The 22,891-nt window shown below is 39.1% G+C and overlaps 2 protein-coding genes across 4 annotated transcripts; both read left to right on the top strand.

Moving 5' to 3' along the window:
* Window positions 1–308: 308 nt before the first annotated feature.
* LOC307034202 (L-selectin-like) lies at window positions 309–6,819 on the top strand. Of its 3 annotated transcripts, none has more exons than XM_079672974.1 (5): window positions 309–386; window positions 4,188–4,571; window positions 4,694–5,026; window positions 5,623–5,705; window positions 5,856–6,819. In XM_079672974.1, exons 2-5 carry the CDS (start codon window positions 4,325–4,327, stop codon window positions 5,925–5,927), a joined length of 735 nt encoding a protein of 244 aa, XP_079529100.1. In that variant the 5' UTR covers window positions 309–386; window positions 4,188–4,324; the 3' UTR covers window positions 5,928–6,819. The 3 variants fall into 3 exon arrangements, with proteins under 3 accessions (XP_079529100.1, XP_079529099.1, XP_079529098.1); XM_079672973.1 differs by lacking the exon at window positions 309–386 and adding an exon at window positions 3,050–3,585; XM_079672972.1 differs by lacking the exon at window positions 309–386 and adding an exon at window positions 3,733–3,988.
* A 6,799-nt stretch (window positions 6,820–13,618) lies between these two features.
* LOC307034187 (uncharacterized protein) lies at window positions 13,619–16,792 on the top strand. The gene is made up of 5 exons (XM_079672956.1): window positions 13,619–13,954; window positions 14,810–15,142; window positions 15,872–15,963; window positions 16,037–16,137; window positions 16,486–16,792. Exons 1-4 carry the CDS (start codon window positions 13,678–13,680, stop codon window positions 16,133–16,135), a joined length of 801 nt encoding a protein of 266 aa, XP_079529082.1. The 5' UTR covers window positions 13,619–13,677; the 3' UTR covers window positions 16,136–16,137; window positions 16,486–16,792.
* Window positions 16,793–22,891: the final 6,099 nt, after the last annotated feature.

The following is a 22,891-nucleotide window of genomic DNA, read 5'->3' as shown; positions in this document are numbered from 1 at the left end:
GGGGGGAGGAGCGGAGAGGAGGTGGAAGGAAGTGTGTTATTATCAGTTTTTGGTGGTTGAGGGTGGTGGAATCCACTCCAGGTATTTGGGTCAGCTCTGAGCAGAGGGCAGTGGAATCCACTCCAGGTATTTGGGCCAGCTCTGAGCAGAGGGCAGTGGAATCCACTCCAGGTATTTGGGCCAGCTCTGAGCAGAGGGCAGTGGAATCCACTCCAGGTATTTGGGCCAGCTCTGAGCAGAGGGCAGTGGAATCCACTCCGGGTATTTGTGCCAGCTCTGAGCAGAGGGCAGTGGAATCCACTCCAGGTATTTGGGCCAGCTCTGAGCAGAGGGCAGTGGAATCCACTCCAGGTTTTCGGTACAGCTGGGATTGTAACGGACCAGTGGTGGGTGTATAATATGGAGTAATAAGTGCACTCAGATGACATGACAGTTGTGGGACATGGCGGTTAATCGACCAGATAGATGTTATGGATCAGGGGTGCCCAACCAGTCGATCGCGATCGACCGGTCGATCGCGGGGAGATTCCCAGTCGATCGCGATATTGTCTAAAAATAGAACAACAATATTCTGTTTTATCGTTAATGTCCTATAACATAATCTTCCTGTGCCAGAATAATGCACTTGAACACATTAAAGCTTTGTGATTGGCCGGCATGACCCCATGTGTCGGGGCCTGTCTGGTGGACAGTGGGCACTATTTTGCTAACGTTGTCCGTGTCATCAACAGGAGTGACAGTCCGCACACACACAAGACCGCAATTATGGCAGAAGCTAAAAAGCCCAAAATATATAATTTTCACTCCGAGTGGGAGGATGATTATTTTTGTATCTATTCCAATTCAAAGTCCATCTGTCTCTCATCTGCAATGCGAGCGTGACTTTATCGAAGAAGGGTAATTTAGGAGCGGCATTTCAAAACAGTGCACAAACGCTACGAGACGGAATTCCCTCCTAATTCTGCCCTACGCTCCCAAAAGGGGAGGGACCTGAAAGGAAAGCTAAATGCACAGCAGTCCATTTTCACCATGCCCAACAACAAGAGCAAGGCTGCTACCATAGCATCTTAATCGTGTCAGTCACGTTCTAGCGAAACACATGAAGTATTTCCAGGCCCGGATCCAGGATGAAATGACTGAGGGGGCTGTTCAAAAATCCTAGGGGGGGACTTTTTTTTCACAACAACGAAAAATACTGGCAATGTAAGGAATTGACACACCAAGTTTTTTTCATTCTCACTGCTCTACAATCTCTTTGCTTCTTTATTTGTATTCTGGATTGACCCCTCTCATTCTGTTCTTTTCCTCTGATCTTTAATAATAGATAGTACATTATTAGATGCCTGCACTTAGTTAGTTACGTTAACAGACTAACATTGATTTCCTCAATTTATAAATGGACAGGCTCTGTAATTATACCATAACCTTTTCTCCTCTATCCCTTAACTCGTCTTCCTATACAGATTTATTTACTTACTATCTACTCTAGTCAGGTCAGGATTAAAGAAAAAATGTATCTGGTTGATTTTTTTTATTTTTTATTGAATGTTCAAACCAAGACCTAAAACCTGGCATTCCATAAGAAAGTGATTAATATATAAAACAAATGTAATAATGGATCAAATACTACACCAAAGGGACAGACACAGATTAAAAATCCGTCACTAGATGTCACTCATTGTACCAATACGGTTTATATAATAACATATTATATTATTATAGTAAAAGGGCTCGCTTTGGCAAAAACCTGATCCATACAGGCAGCCCTAAATAATAACAGTTAAGCATCATGTGTGGTGCTATCTGTTGTTGTCTTATTTTTTGTTGATTTCATCTTGTTTTCACAGAGCTGTGGAAATGAATTTCCCCCTGGGGACAATAAATCTAATCTAAACTAATTTAATATTCAATCCCACACTTGGCGATTGAGAACATACATTCGTAATTTACCTCGTTTAAATCACTTTTGTTCTAATACTATGGATTTAGTTGACACTACTAGCAGACTTTCTTTTGTCCAATATTTTGCGGGAAGGTACATTGAATTAGAAGTAGAACAAGAAATAGAAGGAGAAGGAGGAGAAGAAGGAGAAGAAGTAGAGATAGAAGCTTCTTATTATACATCCATGGGTAGAAGAAGAAGAAGAAGTAGAGGTAGAAGGAGAAGAAGTGGAGGTAGAAGAAGTAGAGGTAGAGGTAGGAGAAGAAGTAGAGATAGAAGCTTCTTATTATACATCTATGGGTAGAAGAAGAAGAAGTAGAGGTAGAAGAAGAAGAAGTAGAAGTAGAGGTAGAAGAAGAAGAAGTATTAGAAAAAGAAATACGCTAACGCTACAAACAGGCACAACACTGTTACTGTTTTTACTGACATGTAACATTTTATTTCACCTTGCTCTATGTTTTTTAACGCACATTCCGAAAACGGGCACTTTGCCCGGAAAACAGGGGCGTTTTGGTCCCCCATCCGACTGTGTTTACAGCTAAGCACACATGCTAACATTAATTAAGACTACAAGCTCACTTGGGGTTGAGGCTTGTTTACACGTTGCTTGACTGCCTGCCCACATATCTGATCTAAACATAGTAACGTGTATTGGGGAAAATAATTATTTAAAGTTATTTAATAATTGTGACATTTATTTAACTTTTCGATGGATGAAGGATGCTCAAAGTGAGGGGGCAAATAAGACTACTTAAGGGGCAATGCCCCCTTTTGCCACCTCGTGGTGCCGGGCCCGAGTCTTTCAATGACGGCGAAGTCGTGAAAGAAGCATTCCTGGAGGCTGCCTACGCGCTTTTTGGGGACAGTAAAAATAACAGTAGCATTTCAACAGGTTTTTGATATAATAAAAACTCAAGTTAGATACCGTTATTAATCAGCTATAAGTTTTAGTTTGTTTGAACTTATTCATTATAATTATTGTACAAAATGGTATAAGATAAAGATTATAGTCTATTATCAATTCAGGTTAAGAAACTAGTGTTGCTTGCATCCTATTTTTTAAAAGGCATTTATTTTTATACTCTATTCTACTAAATGTAACAAAAAAAGGGTTTGATTCTATTAATTTTGTCTTTTTTATTGCACTTTGGCAGCAGATTCCTGTGTAGCTTCAGATCTCAGTTGTCTTATATTAGTAAGCCTAATTTATACTTTTTGTAGCAACACTACTCAGTTTTATACAAGTAGAAGTGTGTATTTACCTGGTAGTAGGCTGTCAGTAATGGCTACGCCTCTTTATTTGGACTGGTAGATCTCGGCAGACTGGCAACTTTAAAAGTAGCTCTCGGTTCAAAAAAGGTTGGGCACCCCTGTTATGGATGATTTTCCGGACTGGGAGTAAACAAATCTGCGTTTGGAACCTCTATGGACATACCTCGGTCTGCGTAGAAGCCCGAGGCAATTGATGACAGACAAGCTTTGAGGAAGCGCAGAAAAGTTATTGAGATTAAAAAGTTGGGAGACAGAGTATCGTAACATCGTAGTGCCGCGGTAGGATGCTAGCGTTAGCACAGCGCTGGCTATGGTTGTAGACCAGCGGCGCTGAAAGTGGAGATGTTGGCAGCCGTCAGACAGGATGAGAGGTCAGTTGCAGGCTGTCCTTTACAGCAGATGGGGGGACCGGCAGGAGCGGGAGGTTTAAAGAACCAGAGTCAGGGCCCACGGGGAGGGGCAGGACGAAGAATGGGGCTGGTTATTTGATGGATGGAGCAGCGTTAGCAGGTAGGTGTAGCAGGGTAGAGAACCAAAGCGTCCGTCAAAAATGGTAATCGGGTGTAACAAATATGTCCAGATCAGAACACAAAAGCCACAGAATAGTTAGAAATCTATAGCAGTAAAAGTGGTCAGAAACTCTCAGATTAACACAAAGAAAGACGAGATTTTCGGACAGAGAAGCGGCGAACAGTCAGCGCCAGCGTCCTCTCACGCCGAAGAAAAAAACGCTGTATTACAATCTATTTACAATGCAAACATCCAACCAGGATTGTAAGGCTCATACCATTTGCAGACCATACTGTACATCTTGTTAAAGGCAAAGATCGAATAATCTACTGAATGAAAATTGAAAATGTTCCTCGTTAAATTTTTACTGATTGAATCGAGCATGATAGAAGACATGTGTAACAGGCATTCATACTAGTACTTTCTGGCTACTTCATTCATGCATTTTCTATTCAAATTACAGTTAAAGATTACTGCTACGATGTGTCCTGTGGCCGAGACTACATTCTCATTCCCAATGAACCCAGAACATGGCTTGAAGCCCAGAGCTACTGCAGAGAGAAGTACACTGATCTGGCCACCATCAACGACGTTCAGGACATGTATAGGGTCATGGAAAAGATGGAGAATTATCCCAACGACTTTTGGATTGGGCTATATGAAGGCGTTGCTACCTGGAGGTGGTCTCTGTCAGGTTATTATGGAGCGAGTGAAGCTGAGTTCAGGAACTGGGGTGCTGGTGAACCCAATCTGGAGAGTGCCACCCAGGACTGTGCAGGCATACAACACACGGGAGAATGGAGAGACCTGCAATGTGACTTACTTAACTTCTTCCTATGCTTTGATGGTAATATGAAGGAAAATATTATGCACACATCAACATATACTCAAAGCTTATGTTCTTTTAATCCAGGAACGAGTAGGTTTTCGTTGTGTTTTGGTGCATCATGATTCTTTCTGTGTTCACAGGCAGACCAGGTGCACTCAAAAGCAAGATTCTCGTGGAAACAGCTACGAATTGGGCCGACGCTCAAGGCTACTGCAGGAAACACCACACAGACCTGCTCAGTGTGAGAAACCAGGCGGAGAACCAGGAAGTCCAGAGCATGGTGCCGGAAGGAAAGCAGGCCTGGATCGGCCTCTTTCAAGACTCCTGGAAGTGGTCTGACGGGAGTTACTCCTCGTTCAGATACTTGTCTCAGGAACAACCCCTTTTAGGAGAGGGTCCCAACTGCGCTCATGTTTACGACAGGAAATGGAACGTCAGGTCCTGCAACACCAAATCTATGTTTCTCTGCTACAGTAAGTGCTACAGGGGTCAAACAATAAATCAATTTGTTTTGTTGGTACTTGTGGGTTACCTGTCGCCACTTTTTAATAGCGTGTAGCTGGCTCCTCCATCAGAACAAACATTAATCCTAGGGGTTAGGGTTGTCTAGTGAGTGGGAACAAAACAAAAATAGTAGAACCAATTTTTTCAAATAAAAGGATTTGGTGCATTTCCCTCATTATAAAAATATTTATTCATTTCTGTTGATTAAAAAAATTGTTTTTTGATGAACTGATAATGAAAAATAATAACATAATTGTATCCCCACTCCCATTGTTGACATGCGTTATTTTTACCTTGAGTAGACCAGTGATTATTTATTGCATGTATACAGTATATGTGGAATTGATTGGAAGTGCCAGTTACCCTGTTTTTTGTTGACATTTTGAAAAATACAAGCTTGTTTTGTGATAAACTTGAACCAATGGCTGCCTTCGATTGATACAACTAATCTTAAAGTCACCTTATGATGATAAATGATGGTCCTGTAGTGCATTTACTAGAACAATGAACAAATGCTAGGGCTTCTAAAGTCATCAAATTAAATAACATTACCACTATTTTTCAGCGTTTAAGAAGAAGACGTTTGTGAGGATCAGTGCTGACTTTGACATGAGTGACCCAGCCGTCCAACAACAAATCGTGAGCCAGGTGAGAATAAAACATTTTGTTTCATATTTGCATTTATAACAGTTTACTCCCGTAGTTATTAACAATATATAAGAACTTTAGCGAATGAGTGGCTGGATTTCAAGTTGGGACAAATGTATATTTGTCCTGGTATTTTTGTATGTTTCTTAGCTGGAGGCAAAGATGAGAAACATGGGAATCACTGATTTCAAGATCAAATGGACGATGTCCGGACAACCATGACAACCTCCCATTGAATTAACTTGTGAAGTTGTACACTATGCTTGTTTACTTCTGTATTTGTGTATATGTTTAAGTAACCCTCTCAGAGAGACATTGGTTCAAAACTGACGTCGAACTCAAATGTAAGTTGTGTTTAAGAATATACTATATAATATAAGTCTAAATAGACATTGTCTAAGCAAGGTCTCATAACATTTTACATTTAACCTACTTTTTGATGGCAAATTAAATTGAACCTGTGAACAACATCAGGAGTTTTTAGTTAAAACTGTCAGTTTGACTTGTGCATTTAGTGTTGGTACTGATTTCTGATTTTGATCTGTTATAATTCCTTTTCGTTTTCTGTGTAAGGAGCCTTTGTGAATAGCTCAGTTTAAAAATGTGCTGCAGGAGAGTTTGTCTGGTTACTGGCTTGTAAAAACTCCAATATAAAGCCCAAACATCTTGAAGTCATCCTCAATATAATTGACCTTTACGTTTTTAGTTTTAGGGCCTTGTTTGTCAAGCCTTCTATTGACAGATAACTATGTAAACATCTGTTGCTTCACCTGGAGGAGGTGAAACATGAGTCCTGCTACCTTGAATGGACTTAAGTTGAAACAATGTGGACTAATTTGTGTTCTTGCATAAAAAAATGCAGTATTTTAAACCCATGTGACCGGAAGAAAAGCATTGTATATTAGTTGCTTTTTGCCATCTTGAATTAAGAAGTTAATTGTTACACAGTTAAAGACATAAGTCGTTTTTTGCATTTCAAAATGATGCCATGACTATGGTTAATACTTGATTGATTATTTAAGATGCATTTTGAGATCAGAAATGTGTATCCTTTGCCACTTCAAATGTTTTAATACTTATTGTGAGTACAAATAAACACATAAATTAAAATACCCATTTTGAGCACTGTGTTATTTTTTAATTTTATGTCTACATGTCATCTTTTGTTAAAATAAATCTTTACAGAGTAATGATGATTGGTTAGCTGGCTGGCTCTTTTGTGATTGGTCAACCACTCAGAGATGTCCCGCCCCTTTAGCTTAGGCAATAGAAGTGCTAGTGTTACCTACTGATTTGAATATATTACAGAAGTAAACAAAAGAGTCCAATGGAGGTGTTTGTACAGTCTTCTGTGTGTGGAAGAGAAACTTTGGGATTTTAACCTTTACAGGCGATTTACATGCATACAAAAACCTATATGACACACTACAGGAGCAGGGGCGGTTCTAGGGGGGGGGGGCAGTGCCCCTCTAACACTGCCTTTGGACCCCCCTGAAAATGAAAAAATAAATAAAAAAAGTTTATGATTAAACGATTTCTCGGCTGACGGAATAGGTGGAACTAATGATATTTGTAATTCTAGTAACCTTTATCTATTTCATATAGTTGTACAAAATAAAGTAAGAAATCATTCCAATGTGTACTATAAGGCAGTAACACAAATTAAAAACAGTTTAAAAGGGGAGTGATTCGTAAAATATGCATAAATAAAAAGAAAGAATGCTAACTAGGTAACATAATATAAGCATAAACAAGTTTAAATGATTTGTTATTAGTTGTGATCATATTCCAAAGATTTTTGGATTGTTGAAAAGGATACAGCTCCCTTTCATCAGTGTTCAGAGCTGTATCCATAAAATCATTTTGTGCTCAAAGTGCACCACATGAATTCATTTAACTTCAACATTTAAAAAAAAAATCTTCCCGGGGGTGCATGCCCCCGGACCCCCCTGGAGGATGTGAGGTCTACCCCCCAAATAAAGCAGCTTAAATAATTAGATTGCATACATTTTCTTTTAGTAAGCATTGAAAACGGGTCCCACAGACCCAAACAGAGCACAAAGGTTAAAGGTAAGCATATAATAATGTTAAAATGAGCTAAATATATACACTGCAAAAAAAACTGAACTACATTTATTTGTATTTCTTGGCTGATGTTCAACTAGTTCTCTTTGTTGTATTATTAATCATGTGAGACAACAGCCATAATAGAAATGTGAGGACTGTGTGAAAATAACTTTTAAATATTGGTCTGCTCACTGTAGATGCATTTCTGTGTTTTTTTCAGTGACATAGGTGTTGATTATGCATTACTTCTGACACTATTCTTCTTTTCCCACTTATTTTGTGTTCAGACTGTGACATACAGTAGGTCTTTATTCTGCAGTACTTCTGAACACCCTTGTTCCTCCTTTTTGATATCATTTGTGATCATGTGTATATCAATATTTCTGCTCTTTCTGCACTTGTTAACCACCTAAACCTCTGCCCAAAGCCTCTCATCAGTACCACCTCATAAATGGCTCTCTGACCTGGTATGAAGCTAAGAGCTTCTAAAGGTTATTGTTAACCGACCTGGCCACGAGCGACAAGAACGATCTGGTCAACACTCTTGGCAGTCATGGGACATACAGCTGGATCGGGCTTCGAAGAGGAAACACTCGCAGGTGGATGTGGTCCGATGGCAGGGGCCCAGCTCACTATACCAGGTGGAACGTTGGTGAACCCAGCAGCGGCGGTGTGAGCGAACCGTGTGGAGAGATGACGGTTGGAGGAAAGTGGAATGACGTACCGTGTGGATATGGAAAAGATTGTGCGTGTTATGAAAGTAAGCAAATTGCACAGTGTGATATTTGTAGTAGATGTTAAAGATGTGATAAAATAAGCTTTAATAAGATCTTAAACCAGAAGAGCACCCTGAGAGCTCGGACCTCCAAGAGGGCGTTTCCATAACTGAAAAATAATGGGTATATCAGCCCTGTGATTCTGATCAGATCCGAAATTGTATGTGTTTTCTCTGGTCATGCTGTAACTTCAATCAATACTTTAGCGAGAATTGTTGGGTATTTTTTGTGTAATCCTGCTGATAAATATCAAACACAAACTCCTTGGCTGAGTTAATACAAATCCAGATGTAACAACAGAAGTTATTACTTTTGTTGATGTTGTTAGCAATAGCTTACAGCAGTTTCTCTTAATCCTTTCTTGTTTGACACCTACGGGCCCTAAGGGGACATGGACACAAAAAAATATTATTGTGCTCACAAGAAAGTTACCGGCGGGCAGAGATGGGGTCGTTACTAAAAAAATGTAATATATTACAATACTTCCTTATTCTCTACATAAAGTTACTCGTTACTTTACTCGTTACTTTACTCGCCAAGCACGTACGAACTGCTCATGCGTGAGTGGCAATAACTCTCCTTACCAGCAGGCGGCGGGAGTGTGTATTCGTCATTCAAAACAGGCAACAACCGGAAGACAGAGAAGAAGAACGGACTGTGATATAAACAAACAACAAATAGCGTGTGCGTTAGCTTCACTGGGGCTTGGACTGTGAGCCGTAGGGTCGCCGGTTCAAGTCCCCGACCAGACCTACATTTGGAGTGTGGACTTCTACTTGGAGAGGTTCCAGTTCACCTCCTGCCCTGCCGTGGTGCCCTTGAGCAAGGCACCGGACATCCCCCTTCCCCCCTCACTCCCATTGCTCCCCGGGCGCTGTACAATAGCTGCCCATTGCTCCTAGTGCTAGACTCCTGGTACTAGTATGGGTTAAAAGCAGAGAACACATTTCACTGTGTGTGCTGTGTGCTCTGCATGTGTGACCATTAAAGAGGGTTTCATCCCTCCCAATTCTTCTTCTTCTTCAACACGTCAATATGTGACGTGGATCATAAATATATCAGCAATCAAACAAAATCTTCAATTTCTCTTCACACAATACGTCTCCTGGCAGTATCAATACTAATTTGGCTGACTTTTATGGGGACGGGGTGGACCCGTTCAAATCCAGTTTTGGACAGTCTGCCGTGGTTCCATCCCATTTCAAAGTGTTGTTCGACGCTCGGCGTACTATGGGCGTAACCCTTGGCGCAAACTCAAACATCCAATCACAGAGCTTGAGGACTATCACAGGGTTTGCGAAGCGGAGAGAATACTTACTTCCAGGTGTAAAATTCTCTAAAGCAACTACTATGAGCTGCTCCGACCCTCGGTCCTGACGGACTCCAACTTTTGTTTATTAATCAAACAAATAAATAAACACAAGGATAATTATCTGTTATTGTTGAGTAAATAACAATGTGTTGTTTAGAAAATAATACAAAATTAGAAGGAAAAAACGATGAAACAATACAGATTTCAGTTTTCTGAGCCCCTACTCTCCCCATAACTGACGGCAACAAAAGTCCTATATTATTCAAATAAAATAAAAAGTAAAAATAATAAGTGTGGCTTGATATTGAGTAAGAAAAAGGTTGATAAACGCTGTGAGAATGGATCTGCGGAGAGCATTTTGCCGCGATCCCAACTCCTCTATTACCAACGTTCAGGGAGCTCTATGCAAGTCAATGGGACGCCCTGCCCGTTGAAAACTGACTTCCAAGGGGTACCCTGTACGTAATAGCGTGACGGGGAGGGGCCCTGACAGTCCGTCAATATGTGACGGGTTGGGAGTGAGAACGTGTTGGTGACATAAGTACATATATGTTCAAAGAAAATCAGATTGATCCTTTGGGTGTTGTTTTCAATATAATCTGCTTTTAATTAAGAACATATATGAAAATGTAATCTTGTTAGTCATTTATTTTTCTTCTTCTCAATACAGAAACTGTTAACCAGAGGTGCCACCAATAATTTAACATGACTCTTGGGGTTAAGATGCTCTGCGTGAAGAGAGTTTCCCTCTATTAACTGCCTTGTAAAAACTTTAGTATAAATCCTGAGCAACCTCGGGTCATATTCAATATAATTGACCTTTAAGTTTTAAGGTTTGCGGCTTGTTCTGAAAGCTTTCTCTTGACAGATAAACATGCAAACATCTGTTTTCTCTAAATGTGCATCTACTTAGCTTTTTCACATGTTTACCTGTGGAGGGAGTCGGATTACAGAGTGTGTGTGAGCTGCCATTTCTCCAACAAGTGTATTTGGTGAAAAAGGAGTCCTGCTACTTTGACAGGAATATATGTTGTAGAGGGAATAAACGGGAAATTAGAGTAAGATTGTAAACAGAAACAGTATTTGTAACCTCTTATTTTAAATGTACTCAATGTAACTGGAGGAAAAGTTAGTATTGGACTTGCTTTTTGCCATGTACTGTCAACACACTTGATTATTTAGGATGCACTCTGAGGTCAAGAATGTTTGCCCATTACATTCTTCTAATACTGATTGTGAATAAATATGACTTGATTTAAAAAGTAATGCCTGTTGGGTTTTGTTGTATTTTATGTCCAGTTGTTTGTTGAAACTCAATCTTTACACATGAATGCTTGCACATCGTTAAGAACCTTTTAGTAACAATTAAAACATATCCACAGACGGTCCATCTATACATTATATATTTTTGTAAGAGCTTGGAAATGTCAGGTGCATTGAGTTGCATAACAATTATAAAAGCAATAGGCCAATAGATAGTCACAAATGTTAACGTTTTGAGTATTTTTGTAGGTTTCAAGGTTACGTTAATATCCTAAAACACAGGCTTCTGCATCTACAAATGCAAATTCAATCAATTGTTGTAGAATTTGATTGGTAAGATCCACAAAGCAATACTTCATTAAAACAAAACAAACACGAACAAAAAAGGAGTGCACCCCAAGGTGATAGTTAAAGCACGGGATGCAAAAGGATGACAAATATTCAAATGTGTTCCCTCCGCTCTAATGGAAGTGTTTTTGCATGAAGTGACATTGAAACAGTGACAAAGCTTCCAATACATATTTCTGTCACACAATCTAAACTTTGGAAAGAGTTGGATGTGGAAAGAAGACAGGTAAGCCCTTTGTGTGGAACAATATACAGTATATGCTATTGTACGTCAATTGGTAGAAGGTCATTACTCTGATCTAACTTAATTATTATTAAAGTATTCCACGTTCTCTTTGTGATATAGTTTATGTGATCCGCTGTCTGCTGTCTCACAGATAAAATGGTGTGGCTACAAGGTGTTATCCCCTTCATTGGTAAGCACATTTAATACTAATGTTAACTTGTTTGTTGTTGAATTGTGAGAAAAAACGCTTTGCTTTTTTCATAGGGATTGCCCTTTTGTCACAGAGGATGTCTGCCCAGAGTAAGTACTGAAATAACTTTATTTTTATTTCTTGGCTTATGTGCAACATGTTCTCTTTGTTTTATTATTAATCATGTGAGACAACTGTCATAGAATAGTCTGCAAATTAAATGGAAACTGAACAATCTGGTGCCACTAAATGTTTTCAAAGCTCGGTTGGATGCTACTCAATCGGAAGCTGTTGGTCCCTGTTCATGTGGATAATTATGTAAATGCTGCTGTATAAGTATGATATCCTTTTGTTGTTCTATTTATGTTTTTATGTTTCATGTGGAACTACTTGAGCAGGTCTCCCTTGAAAAAGAGATCAATGATCTCAATGGGATTCATCTGTATAAATAAAGGTTTGAAATGAAATGAAACAACTGGCATAACAGAAATGTGAGGACCGTGCAAACATTTCTTGAGAATTTTGGTCTGCTTGGATTCCTTTTAACTTATTTTTATCGACTGTTTTAATAAAATCGACCGATTTGGCCAAGACAGAAATTAGACCGTCATGGGAGAAGTTTTTGCCTTAGTTAGAAAATGTAAAACGTACCGCCTTATCCACCGCCTGGTGATAGATTAACAACTTTTAGATCACAGTTAATCATTTGTTTGTAATATAAAACCAGACAAGTTAAAGAAGTGAGATGTCCCACAGGAGCCTAAATGGGTTGTTCCCTAGTTCTTATTTGCATCATGATTAAATGCTACAACTTTCAACTATAATGACAGGTTAAACTACCGTAATTTTCGGACTATAAACCGCACCTGAATATAAGCCGCAGCAGCGGCATACCACTCTCGGTTCCACTTTTACTTTTGCGCGCTACCTGTCTCACTCTTTTCCGGCCTCCAGCTTTTCCTGCTGGAACCCGCCGCTTAAAGGTGGGGGTCCGCGGACCGGCCATAGAGCCCATAGAGTTAAAGGTGTTGGCCGTTAGCTGTACAAATCCATAGATTAGCCGCACCGTTATATAAACCGCAGCGTCGAAAAATAGGGGAAAAGGCGCGGCTTCTAGTCCGAAAATTACGGTACATGTATGTTGAAGTCTCAAAAACAATGGTGTACACTTGGTTAAACTGTTTTACTCAACATTTGAACTGTGACTGCAGTAGAAATCTTAATTTAAAGTTGATATTTCAACCTACCTGTACACCAACCTTTCTGACAGTACGTTGCATTGGGATTATTTACCAATGGGGAAAGAATAATGCAACGCAGCATTAGCTGGGGAAAGCTATGGTGAAGCATCCAAGGAAAGTTCCAGATAGGAAGTTTCAACATCAAAACATCAACACTTGTGATTCATCTGGAAACCTATGCCTATATGACAAACTAAAGCAAATTAGCACATTACCAAGTTCCACCCTAACTTTATCCAATAATTCCAGTGCAGGTTTTTCACCATGAATTCCACGGCAGCGAAATGGTAAAGAAAACAGAGGAATTTAATTAAATAACACTTTTTCTCCTCAAGTAAAATGCTAACTGTTTTGTGTTCAGAGTGTGACATACAGTAAGTGTTGATTCTGCTGTAATTCAGGAAATCCCGATTCCCTGTTTGTGACTTTTAATGTTTCTGCTCTTTTTTAACTTGTTAACCACCTAAACCTCTGGCCAAAGCCTCTCATCAGTATCACCTCATCAATGACTCCCTGACCTGGTATGAAGCTCAGAGCTTCTGCAGATTAATGTATACCGACCTGGCCACGGTGAACAACGTGAGCGACAAGAACGATCTGGTCAACACTCTTGGCAGTCATGGGACATACAGCTGGATCGGGCTTCGAAGAGGAAACACTCGCAGGTGGATGTGGTCCGATGGCAGGGGCCCAGCTCACTATACCAGGTGGAACGTTGGTGAACCCAGCAGCGGCGGTGTGAGCGAACCGTGTGGAGAGATGACGGTTGGAGGAAAGTGGAATGACGTACCGTGTGGATATGGAAAAGATTGTGCGTGTTATGAAAGTAAGCAAATTGCACACAGTGTGATATTTGTAGTAGATGTTAAAGATGTGATAAAATAAGCTTTAAAAAGATCTTAAACCAGAAGAGCACCCTGAGAGCTCGGACCTCCAAGAGGGCGTTTCCATAACTGAAAAATAATGGGTATATCAGCCCTGTGATTCTGATCAGATCCAAAATTGTATGTGTTTTCTCTGGTCATGCTGAAACTTCAATCAATATTTTTGCGAGAATTGTTTGCTATTTTTTGTGTAATCCTGCTGATAAATATCAAACACAAACTCCTTGGCTGAGTTAATACAAATCCAGATGTAACAACAGAAGTTATTACTTTTTTTGAAAGTTGTTGTTAGCAATAGCTTACAGCAGTTTTCTTAATCCTTTCTTGTTTGACCCCTACGGGCCCTAAGGGGACATGGACACAAAAAGCGTTATTGTGCTCACAAGAAAGTTACCGGCAGGGATGGCGCACACAAGAGACCATCAGTTAATTGCAGAACCTTGTGTTCATGTGTGGAAATTACATTACAGGAATTATTTGAGTTATAATTCAAACTTGGACATCTTTTTAATGACATTTTAAAAGCATGTATTTGGTTAAAACTGCCTCGTGCCTTGCGCACAGAACAGACTACACATTTTCAATCTATATGTGATGTGGGTAAAGATGTACAATATGATCACTTGATTGACTGATTGATTGTTCACACATAGGTGCACTCCAGTGCCGAAACAAATAGCTCTTGTTTGCACGAAAAGGTTGTTTTTACGTCCATGTCCTTTTAGGAGCTCAGTGCTTCGTTTGCTGATGAACAAAATGTAAGTATTTTTGTGCCCTATCCCTGAATCTCTCTTTAGCCCGGGCAGATGGAACAGAGACATTTGTGTTTTACCCAGGAAGAAGTACCTGGGTGGAGAGTCAAGAGCAGTGCAGAACTAAACACACCGACATGGCCTATATAAGCAGTGCCTTGAATAATACAGCTGTTGCCAATCAAGCTAACTCATGGATAAACAGTATGTGGATCGGTCTCTTCAATGATGCCTGGATGTGGTCTGATGGAGGAGAAACCTCCTTCAGGAACTGGCTGAGTGGTTCAGATTCAGGGGGAGACTGTGCTTCTGTTGCAGAGCAGGGACGCTGGGTTGGAGCCGATTGCAACAAGAAGTCCACATTTGTCTGTCATGGCGGTGAGTTACTGAAACGCTAATTAAATACATGACTCTGAGACATGCTTCCTAAGTTATTCAGGTTAGTAAGTTGAGAGAAGTTGGCTAAGAACCCATACATTTGGATTTCCCTTCACATTTAGAAGAGTTTCACAGCTAAAGAGCCAGACTTTCAGTAGCTGGTGGAGACCAAAACAGAGCAAAAAGGAGAGGGAATATTAGACTTAGTCTTATTAATATTGGCATAATGGAAATATAACTGTATTATAATCCTCATGTTTTATATGATCAACAACATAAGCATTACTTGTAGTGGTTTGGTAGCAAATTCACCACGTCATTTTATTAAGAAGAAAATGTTTCTTTACAACTTCATTCAAATTTCTGAGTGGCCAAACCAGACCTGATACTTTACGATAGTTTATGTATTATATTATCTTAATTAAAAAGAACAAGCAGAACCGTTCAAAGGTATTTGTCTGCAGATAGCAATGCCTTCCTCCTATACTGCACCTAGGACAACTTCTTTTTCCATTTTTTGATTTTGGCTGCTGGATGGTATGCTTCTAGAGGTTGTTATGAGTATTTCAAACTAAAACTGTAAAAAAGGGATGTTTAAAATTAAGATTTTTAATATGTGACGGGACATACATTTTTTGTTAAATAACCTACACTCCATTACTGTTTTCCACTAAATCATTGCACTTTGCCTGACATTGATCACTAACATTATTCTGTGTTGTAATGCAGATCTTAAAGTAAAGAAGACTGTTATAAGAATGACGGTGCGCTCCGATCTCGACCTCACTGACTCCACAATCAGCGATGCTCTTCTGGAAAAGGTAAAAGGTTTTACAAATAACAAAAGTAAGAACAAAGGATTCTGTTATTTCTAACACTTTCTTTTACTTTCAGTTGAAAGTGAGCCTGGCACAACAGGGCATTACTGATTTCAATCTCAGCTGGCGAAGGGACAGCAGTGGACTCGCCTTTCAACGTCATAAGGTCCCTTAGGGGTGAGTTTAGCTTCCTAATCTTAAAATACATGATTGTTGTAGTCCAACGACTGACATATAAACAAACCTAGCCTCCAGTGTTTACAGAACATATAGATGTTATTTTGGATTTGTGTTATATCGAACCTTTTAGAATTAAAACGACATATACAAATATAAAGCAGATGTTTAACCTGCAATAAATCAACACTTTACCATTGGGGCCAGTATCTCAAAATAATGCGATGTGCTTTTTAACATGTGACATAAGTACATACGTGCAAAGGGAATCAGAATGATCCTTTGCGTGTTGTTTTGAAATATAATCTGCTCTTAATCATGTTTTTTTTTATGTTCTTCTCATTACAGAAACTGTTAACCAGAGGTGCCACCATTGATTTGATATGACTGTTGGGATTAAGATGTTTCAAGTTTCAAGGTTTCAAGGCTTTTATTTTCATATATGCATAGCTAATATGTGTGATTTTGGAACATTGAACAATGTAAATATATTCTGGTAGACCTCAACAATGGAATTATGATCAGTCGAAATGGCCATGTCATGGGACCTTTGGTATAAAGCCTGAGCAGCCTTGGGTCATATTCGATATCATTTACCTTTACATTTTAAGATTTGCGTCTCGTTCTGAAAGCTATCTCTTGACAGATAAACATGCAAACATCTGTTTTTATCTTCTTTGCTTTTCAACATGTTTACCTTGTGGAGGGAGTCCGATTACAGAGTGTGTGTGCTACTTTGAAACAAATATATGTTCTATTAGAAATAGATTGAGAAAGTAGAGTACAATTATTAATACAGCAGAAACAATATTTTTACTTCTTCTTTTAAATGTACTAAATGAAATGCCATGAAAAGTTTGTATTTAACTTGCTTTTTGCCATGTACCGTCAACACACTTGATTATTTAGGATGCACTCTGAGGTCAGGAATGTGTATCTGTTTACCCATTAAATTCTAATACCGATTGTGAATAAAAATGAATAGATTTAAAAAGAAATGCCTTTTTTTTTTTTTTTGTATTTTATGTCGTTTGTTGAAACTCAATTTGTACACACTAATGCTTGCACAACATTGATTATGTTTTAGTAACAATTCAAATGTATCCACAGACGGTCCATCTATACATTATATATTTTTGTAAGAGCTTGGAAATGTCAGGTGCATTGAATTGCATAACAATTATAAAAGCAATAGGCCACAGTCACAAATGTTAACGTTTTGAGTATTTTATTATGTTTCAAGATTACTTTAATATCCTAAAACACAGGCTTCTGCATCTACAAATGCAAATTCAATCAATCGTTTTAGAATTTGATTGGTAAGATACACAAAGCAACACTTCAGTGAAACGGAACAAACACAAACAAAAAAGAAGTGCAACCCAAGATGAAGGTTAAAGCACAGGATGCAAAAGGGCGACTCATACTCAAATGTGTTCCCTACGTTCTAATGGAAGTGCTTTGCATGAAATGACATTGAAACAGGTTAAGGTGACATGCTTTTGTGACGTGGAACAACATTTACATTAACATTAACCTTTCAGTAGGTCGCTTGTTAGCAGACCCTTCACGCGATGTGAGCGAACAGGTAGAGGCAGGGCCCTTATAGCCCTATAGTTTAAATCTACTACCCACAAATAAACATATGGACATGGTAAAAGTATTTAGGAACCTATCCATGTGATTTTAAGTGCGGGTGGACCTCAAATCCTCTAGGTGGGTCCGGGGTAAGATTTTTTTTTTATTTTGGAGTGAAATGCATCAATCTGGTGCATTTTGAGGGGAACATATGAGACTAGATCTATGGGAACACCTATATGAAACAGAACTGTATACATTTCAATAATCATAAAATCATGGCCACAACCAATAACATACCATTTCCAATATGAAAAAACACTGAAACTTGTTTATTTTTTTGTTAATTCATAGTTTGTAGTTGTGAGTGTGTCTGTGCTCCTGAATCAGCCTCTCCTTCCTTTCCTCTTCGAGGCAGCAGCAAAGACTAGTTTTAGCTCTCAACAAGTTTTAAAAGTGTATCTTAACTTTTTTCACCTAGTTAACTTTTCTTTTTTTTAATTCATGCATATTTTACTAATCACTCCCCCCTCAAATGGAAATATGTGTTTACATAAATGGTGACCAAACCGTCTGAGACCCACTGAGAACTTAGACTAAGTTAACTATCAACACTCAGAGTCCTTTACCTCACCTCAGCTGAGGTTATCCCGAGCTTGAATGACACACAGAGACCAATCAAGGGCTTTGATTTATGATCTGTATGACAGTGGCCATGTCGGCAAGCCACATCATGTAGACAGCCAGTCACCCTGTATGAGGCAGGCCACTTACGGCCCGTACACACGGCGGTGTGCGTTGAAGCTTCAACGCTTCTGTTCACTTTGAAAGGGGTGACGCCACGCTTCGCCGAACTGCATTGTGCTACGCGTCGATACACGTTGCTACGCATCCCTCGCTGCAAAAGTTGAGCAATGTTCAACTTTTGAAGCTTCGACGGAAGTTTCAGCCAATCGAATCATATGCCAGTACAAGCTCTAGCCAATCAAACCGTGTGCTTGTGTGTCCGGGGCAGGAGATTCATGTGATTGGTTATTGGTCGAGTTTCAGACACGCCCGCCAGCAAGCTTCAACACACGCCGCCATGTGGACGCTGCGTAACAGGCCAGGTGGACATATTATTGTCCACCTGATATGATTTTTATATCATTTGTGATGTGTATATCAATGTTTCTGCTCTTTTTCCACTTGTTAACCACCTAAACCTCTGCCCAAAGCCTCTGAGCAGTACCACCTCATCAATGACTCCCTGACCTGGTATGAAGCTCAGAGCTTCTGCAGATTAATGTATACCGACCTGGCCACGGTGAACAACGTGAGGGACAAGAACGATCTAGTCAACACTCTTGGCAGTCATGGGACATACAGCTGGATCGGGCTTCGAAGAGGAAACACTCGCAGGTGGATGTGGTCCGATGGCAGGGGCCCAGCTCACTATACCAGGTGGAACGTTGGTGAACCCAGCAGCGGCGGAGCAAGCGAACCGTGTGGAGAGATGACGGTTGGAGGAAGGTGGAATGACGTAACGTGTGGATATGGAAAAGATTGTGCGTGTTATGAAAGTAAGCAAATTGCACACAGTGTGATATTTGTAGTAGATGTTAAAGATGTGATAAAATAAGCTTTAAAAATATCTTAAACCAGAAGAGCACCCTGAGAGCTCGGACCTCCAAGAGGGCGTTTCCATAACTGAAAAATAATGGGTATATCAGCCCTGTGATTCTGATCAGATCCAAAATTGTATGTGTTTTTTCTGTCATGTTTTAATTTTAATCAATATTTTAGCGAAACTTGTTGGCTACTTTTTATGTAATCCTGCTGACAAATATCAAACACAAACTCCTTGGCTGAGTTAATACAAATCCAGATGTAACAACAGAAGTTATTACTTTTTTTGAAAGTTGTTGTTAGCAATAGCTTACAGCAGTTTTCTTAATCCTTTCTTGTTTGACCCCTACGGGCCCCTAAGGGAACATGGACACAAAAAGCGTTATTGTGCTCACAAGAAAGTTACCGGCAGGGATGCCGCACACAAGAGACCATCAGTTAATTGCAGAACCTTGTGTTCATGTGTGGAAATTACATTACAGGAATTATTTGAGTTATAATTCAAACTTGGACATTATTTTAATGACATTTTAAAAGCATTTATTTGGTTAAAACTGCCTCGCGCACAGAACAGACTACTAGATTTCAATCTAATTATATGTGATGTGGGAAGAGATGTACAATATGATCGATTGATTGATTGAATGATTGATTGTTCACACGTGTGTCGTTTGCACTCCAGTGCCGAAACAAACAAGCTCATGTTTGCAGGAGAAGGTTGTTGGTTTTTACGTCCATGTCCCTAGGAGCTGAAAAACGTATTCATTTGTACTTGTTTTGATCAAAATCGTCATTTTACTAAGAAGAAAATGTGTCTTTACTGTACAATTTATTTAACCTGTTAAGCCAGAGAGATCCCGGTACCGGGGCCCTCCCGCAACATCTTGCAGGAAACAGTGTCTGAGTGCATGTTCATTTAATTTAACTATGAATGTTTTATATCCATGTAACGGGAACAAACTCATCTAACTGATCTTTTTTTTTATTTTATTTTTTTAAACCCCACAATGCTAACGCTGAGCCTCTGAATTAGCAACGAGCGAAAAATGCTAATAGATTTACTGCAACGGAACTCACTCATAAAACCTTATTATTTATCCATTCTGCACATCCAACCAATCGATCTGATCGTGAGATGACACAGAATCGATGGGTAGAGACATTATCACTCAATGATGCGAACTCGCGACTTTATAAACAAAAACAGACATCAAAACATGTGGCGCTAGGTAGCTAAAAACGCTAACATGGCTAACCTGTGTCGTCGTCTGGTCAAAAGTGGTCTGCAATGGCATTACAACGATAAAAATGCTGCTGAAGTTAATCCATAGGTTAATCCAATGTGTCTGTGTCCCTTTGAAAGGATTTCTGATAATCCATACGCAATAAACCTGCTTTTCCGTTTCCAGATGTCAGAGCTAGAGATAGCTTCACTCTGGTGCAAAACTGCGTGTGTGAAGCCCCCACCTTTTTGTTTTACCATGTGTGTGTGTGGGGAAATCCCCCTTTGATTCTATTGGCTCTCGTGGTCAGAAAGAGATGTCAATCAGCAAAATCGACAAAGGGGTTCCAGAGATATGGAAAATGCACCCAAATGACCCCAGAAGTGTTTTTTTTTTGCTAAATCTCTCTAAAAAAGGTCAAATGTCCCTTGTTTTTCATTGATCTTGATACAGGGTACTTATTATATGTTGTACTTGGGATTCCTAAAGCTTTTAGTCTACTAACCCATCATCCAAGGGTAGTTTTCAATATAAGTACACAATATATTTGGGACGGACACTATAATTTACAGTTTTTTACTATGTTCAAATCCTTCACTGTTTACACTAAATGTTTCTCGATTGCCTGACATTGGTCACTGACAGTATTCTGTGTTGAAATGCAGGTCTCAAAGTAAAGAATATTGTAATAAGAATGACGGTGCGCTCTGATGTCGACCTCACCAAATCCACAATCAGCGATGCTCTTCTGGAAAAGGTCAAAAGTAATATAAATAATGCTAAACATGGGCAGGTAAAGCTCTTTCTGACGGGTTGTGAAGAGAAGGTCAAACGATTGTGTTTTTTCGGATGCTTTTTTTGTCTTCAGTTAGAAATGGGTCTCAGGCAACAGTCGATAACTGATATCAACATCAGCTGGAAGAGGGACAGCAATGAAAAACTCGTTTTTCGACGACAGTTGAAGATCGAAGAAAAGAAAGGTGAGTTACGCTTCCTCGTCTTAAAGGTCCCCTATACTGTTTTTTATTACTTTATTACAGGTCTCAGATATATACAAAACATGTCTCTGAAGTGTTTGGCTCCAAACACCAAACAGATCATTGCAGCATTACCCATAATCCCCTCTGTTTCAGCCCTGTTTCAAAAGTGCTGATTCTCTGTCTGTTACTTTAGATGAAAATAAGGAGCCCCTCCCCACGCCCCTCTGAGAGAAATTTGGTTAAAAAGAACTCAATGGTGCTCTAGGAGGAGATTCAGGTGATAAGGTGGGGAGGAGGGGGGTTACCTTGGTTGCTGATTGGCTAATGGTTACACAAGCCAAAACATCGTTATGACATCATAAAGTGGCCAAAATCTGATCAGCTCATTTTCAGACAGGTTTTTATATAAATGGATCAGGACAAAAAGAGTAAGAATCTTTTTTCACAGAGGGGACACATGTTGATGTAGAAAAGACATGAAAAAGTGGATTTTGCATAATAGGTGACCTTTAAAATAAATGCTCTGCGTATTCCAGCGACTGACATACTGTATAAACAAATCCTCCAGTCATATCATGAAAATACAGCATAGGTATATTTGTTCTTTACATTTTAAAGATATACAAATATACCTATGTTGTATTTTCATTATATCAAACCTTGTAGAGTACAAATGTCAAATATATTTTTAGAAGGAATGTTTAATGCCTCCAAGAAAGCAACTATGGCATGATATCTCAAAATAATGAGTCAAAATAATAAGTCCATATTTGGATGAAATCAGTATTATCCTTTGTATTGCTTTAAAATCCAACCTGCTTTCACTATAAATGTTTTTGTGAACCTTTTAATATTTTAGTAATGTTGTTCTCAAACTTGGTTTTTTCTCATTACAGGATGTTAACAATTAAGAAAGGCGCCCAATAATTATATACAGCAGACGGGAATAAAGTGGGTTGAAGAGTTGAGAGGGATCACTTCACTGTCTCTCTTGTTGTTGTTTTTATGTTATTAACTTGAGGAATGTATCGTCTTAAAACTCACTAATATTCTCTTACGATGTCAACATTTACACTTTGATTCTAGGCATGTGTGTTGTATCATGGTGCACACTTGTAAACTTTCAATGGTTTTGTGGATTTTAATAATGTATTTTACTCTTTTATCGTCACATATTGTCATAACTTGTGTTTGATGCCAGAATGTCAATCAAAAACCATTTGTTGATATAAATATGCTTAAACTATATGTCTGCTTGTTTGTTTCACCATGCTTTAAACGTGTGTATTGAAAGCTATACAGTAGTATTAAACATTTCGATCTTTCCTTGTGTACAAACATATTTTGAGATTGACAATAAAGTTG

This window comes from Notothenia rossii (genome assembly GCF_949606895.1).
Source record: "Notothenia rossii genome assembly, chromosome: 3".
NCBI classification, from domain to species: domain Eukaryota; kingdom Metazoa; phylum Chordata; class Actinopteri; order Perciformes; family Nototheniidae; genus Notothenia; species Notothenia rossii.
This window is presented reverse-complemented; position numbering and strand designations above follow the sequence as displayed.

Coding starts and splice junctions, on each gene's coding strand:
- LOC307034202 (XM_079672972.1), top strand. CDS start 3,967: ATGCAAACATCCAACCAGGATT. Junction 3,989..4,187: donor GCAAACATCCAACCAGGATT/GTAAGGCTCATA, acceptor TTCAAATTACAG/TTAAAGATTACTGCTACGAT. Junction 5,027..5,622: donor ATCTATGTTTCTCTGCTACA/GTAAGTGCTACA, acceptor ACTATTTTTCAG/CGTTTAAGAAGAAGACGTTT.
- LOC307034187 (XM_079672956.1), top strand. CDS start 13,678: ATGTATACCGACCTGGCCACGGTGAACAACGTGAGCGACAAGAACGAT. Junction 13,955..14,809: donor AGATTGTGCGTGTTATGAAA/GTAAGCAAATTG, acceptor ATCTCTCTTTAG/CCCGGGCAGATGGAACAGAG. Junction 15,143..15,871: donor CACATTTGTCTGTCATGGCG/GTGAGTTACTGA, acceptor GTTGTAATGCAG/ATCTTAAAGTAAAGAAGACT.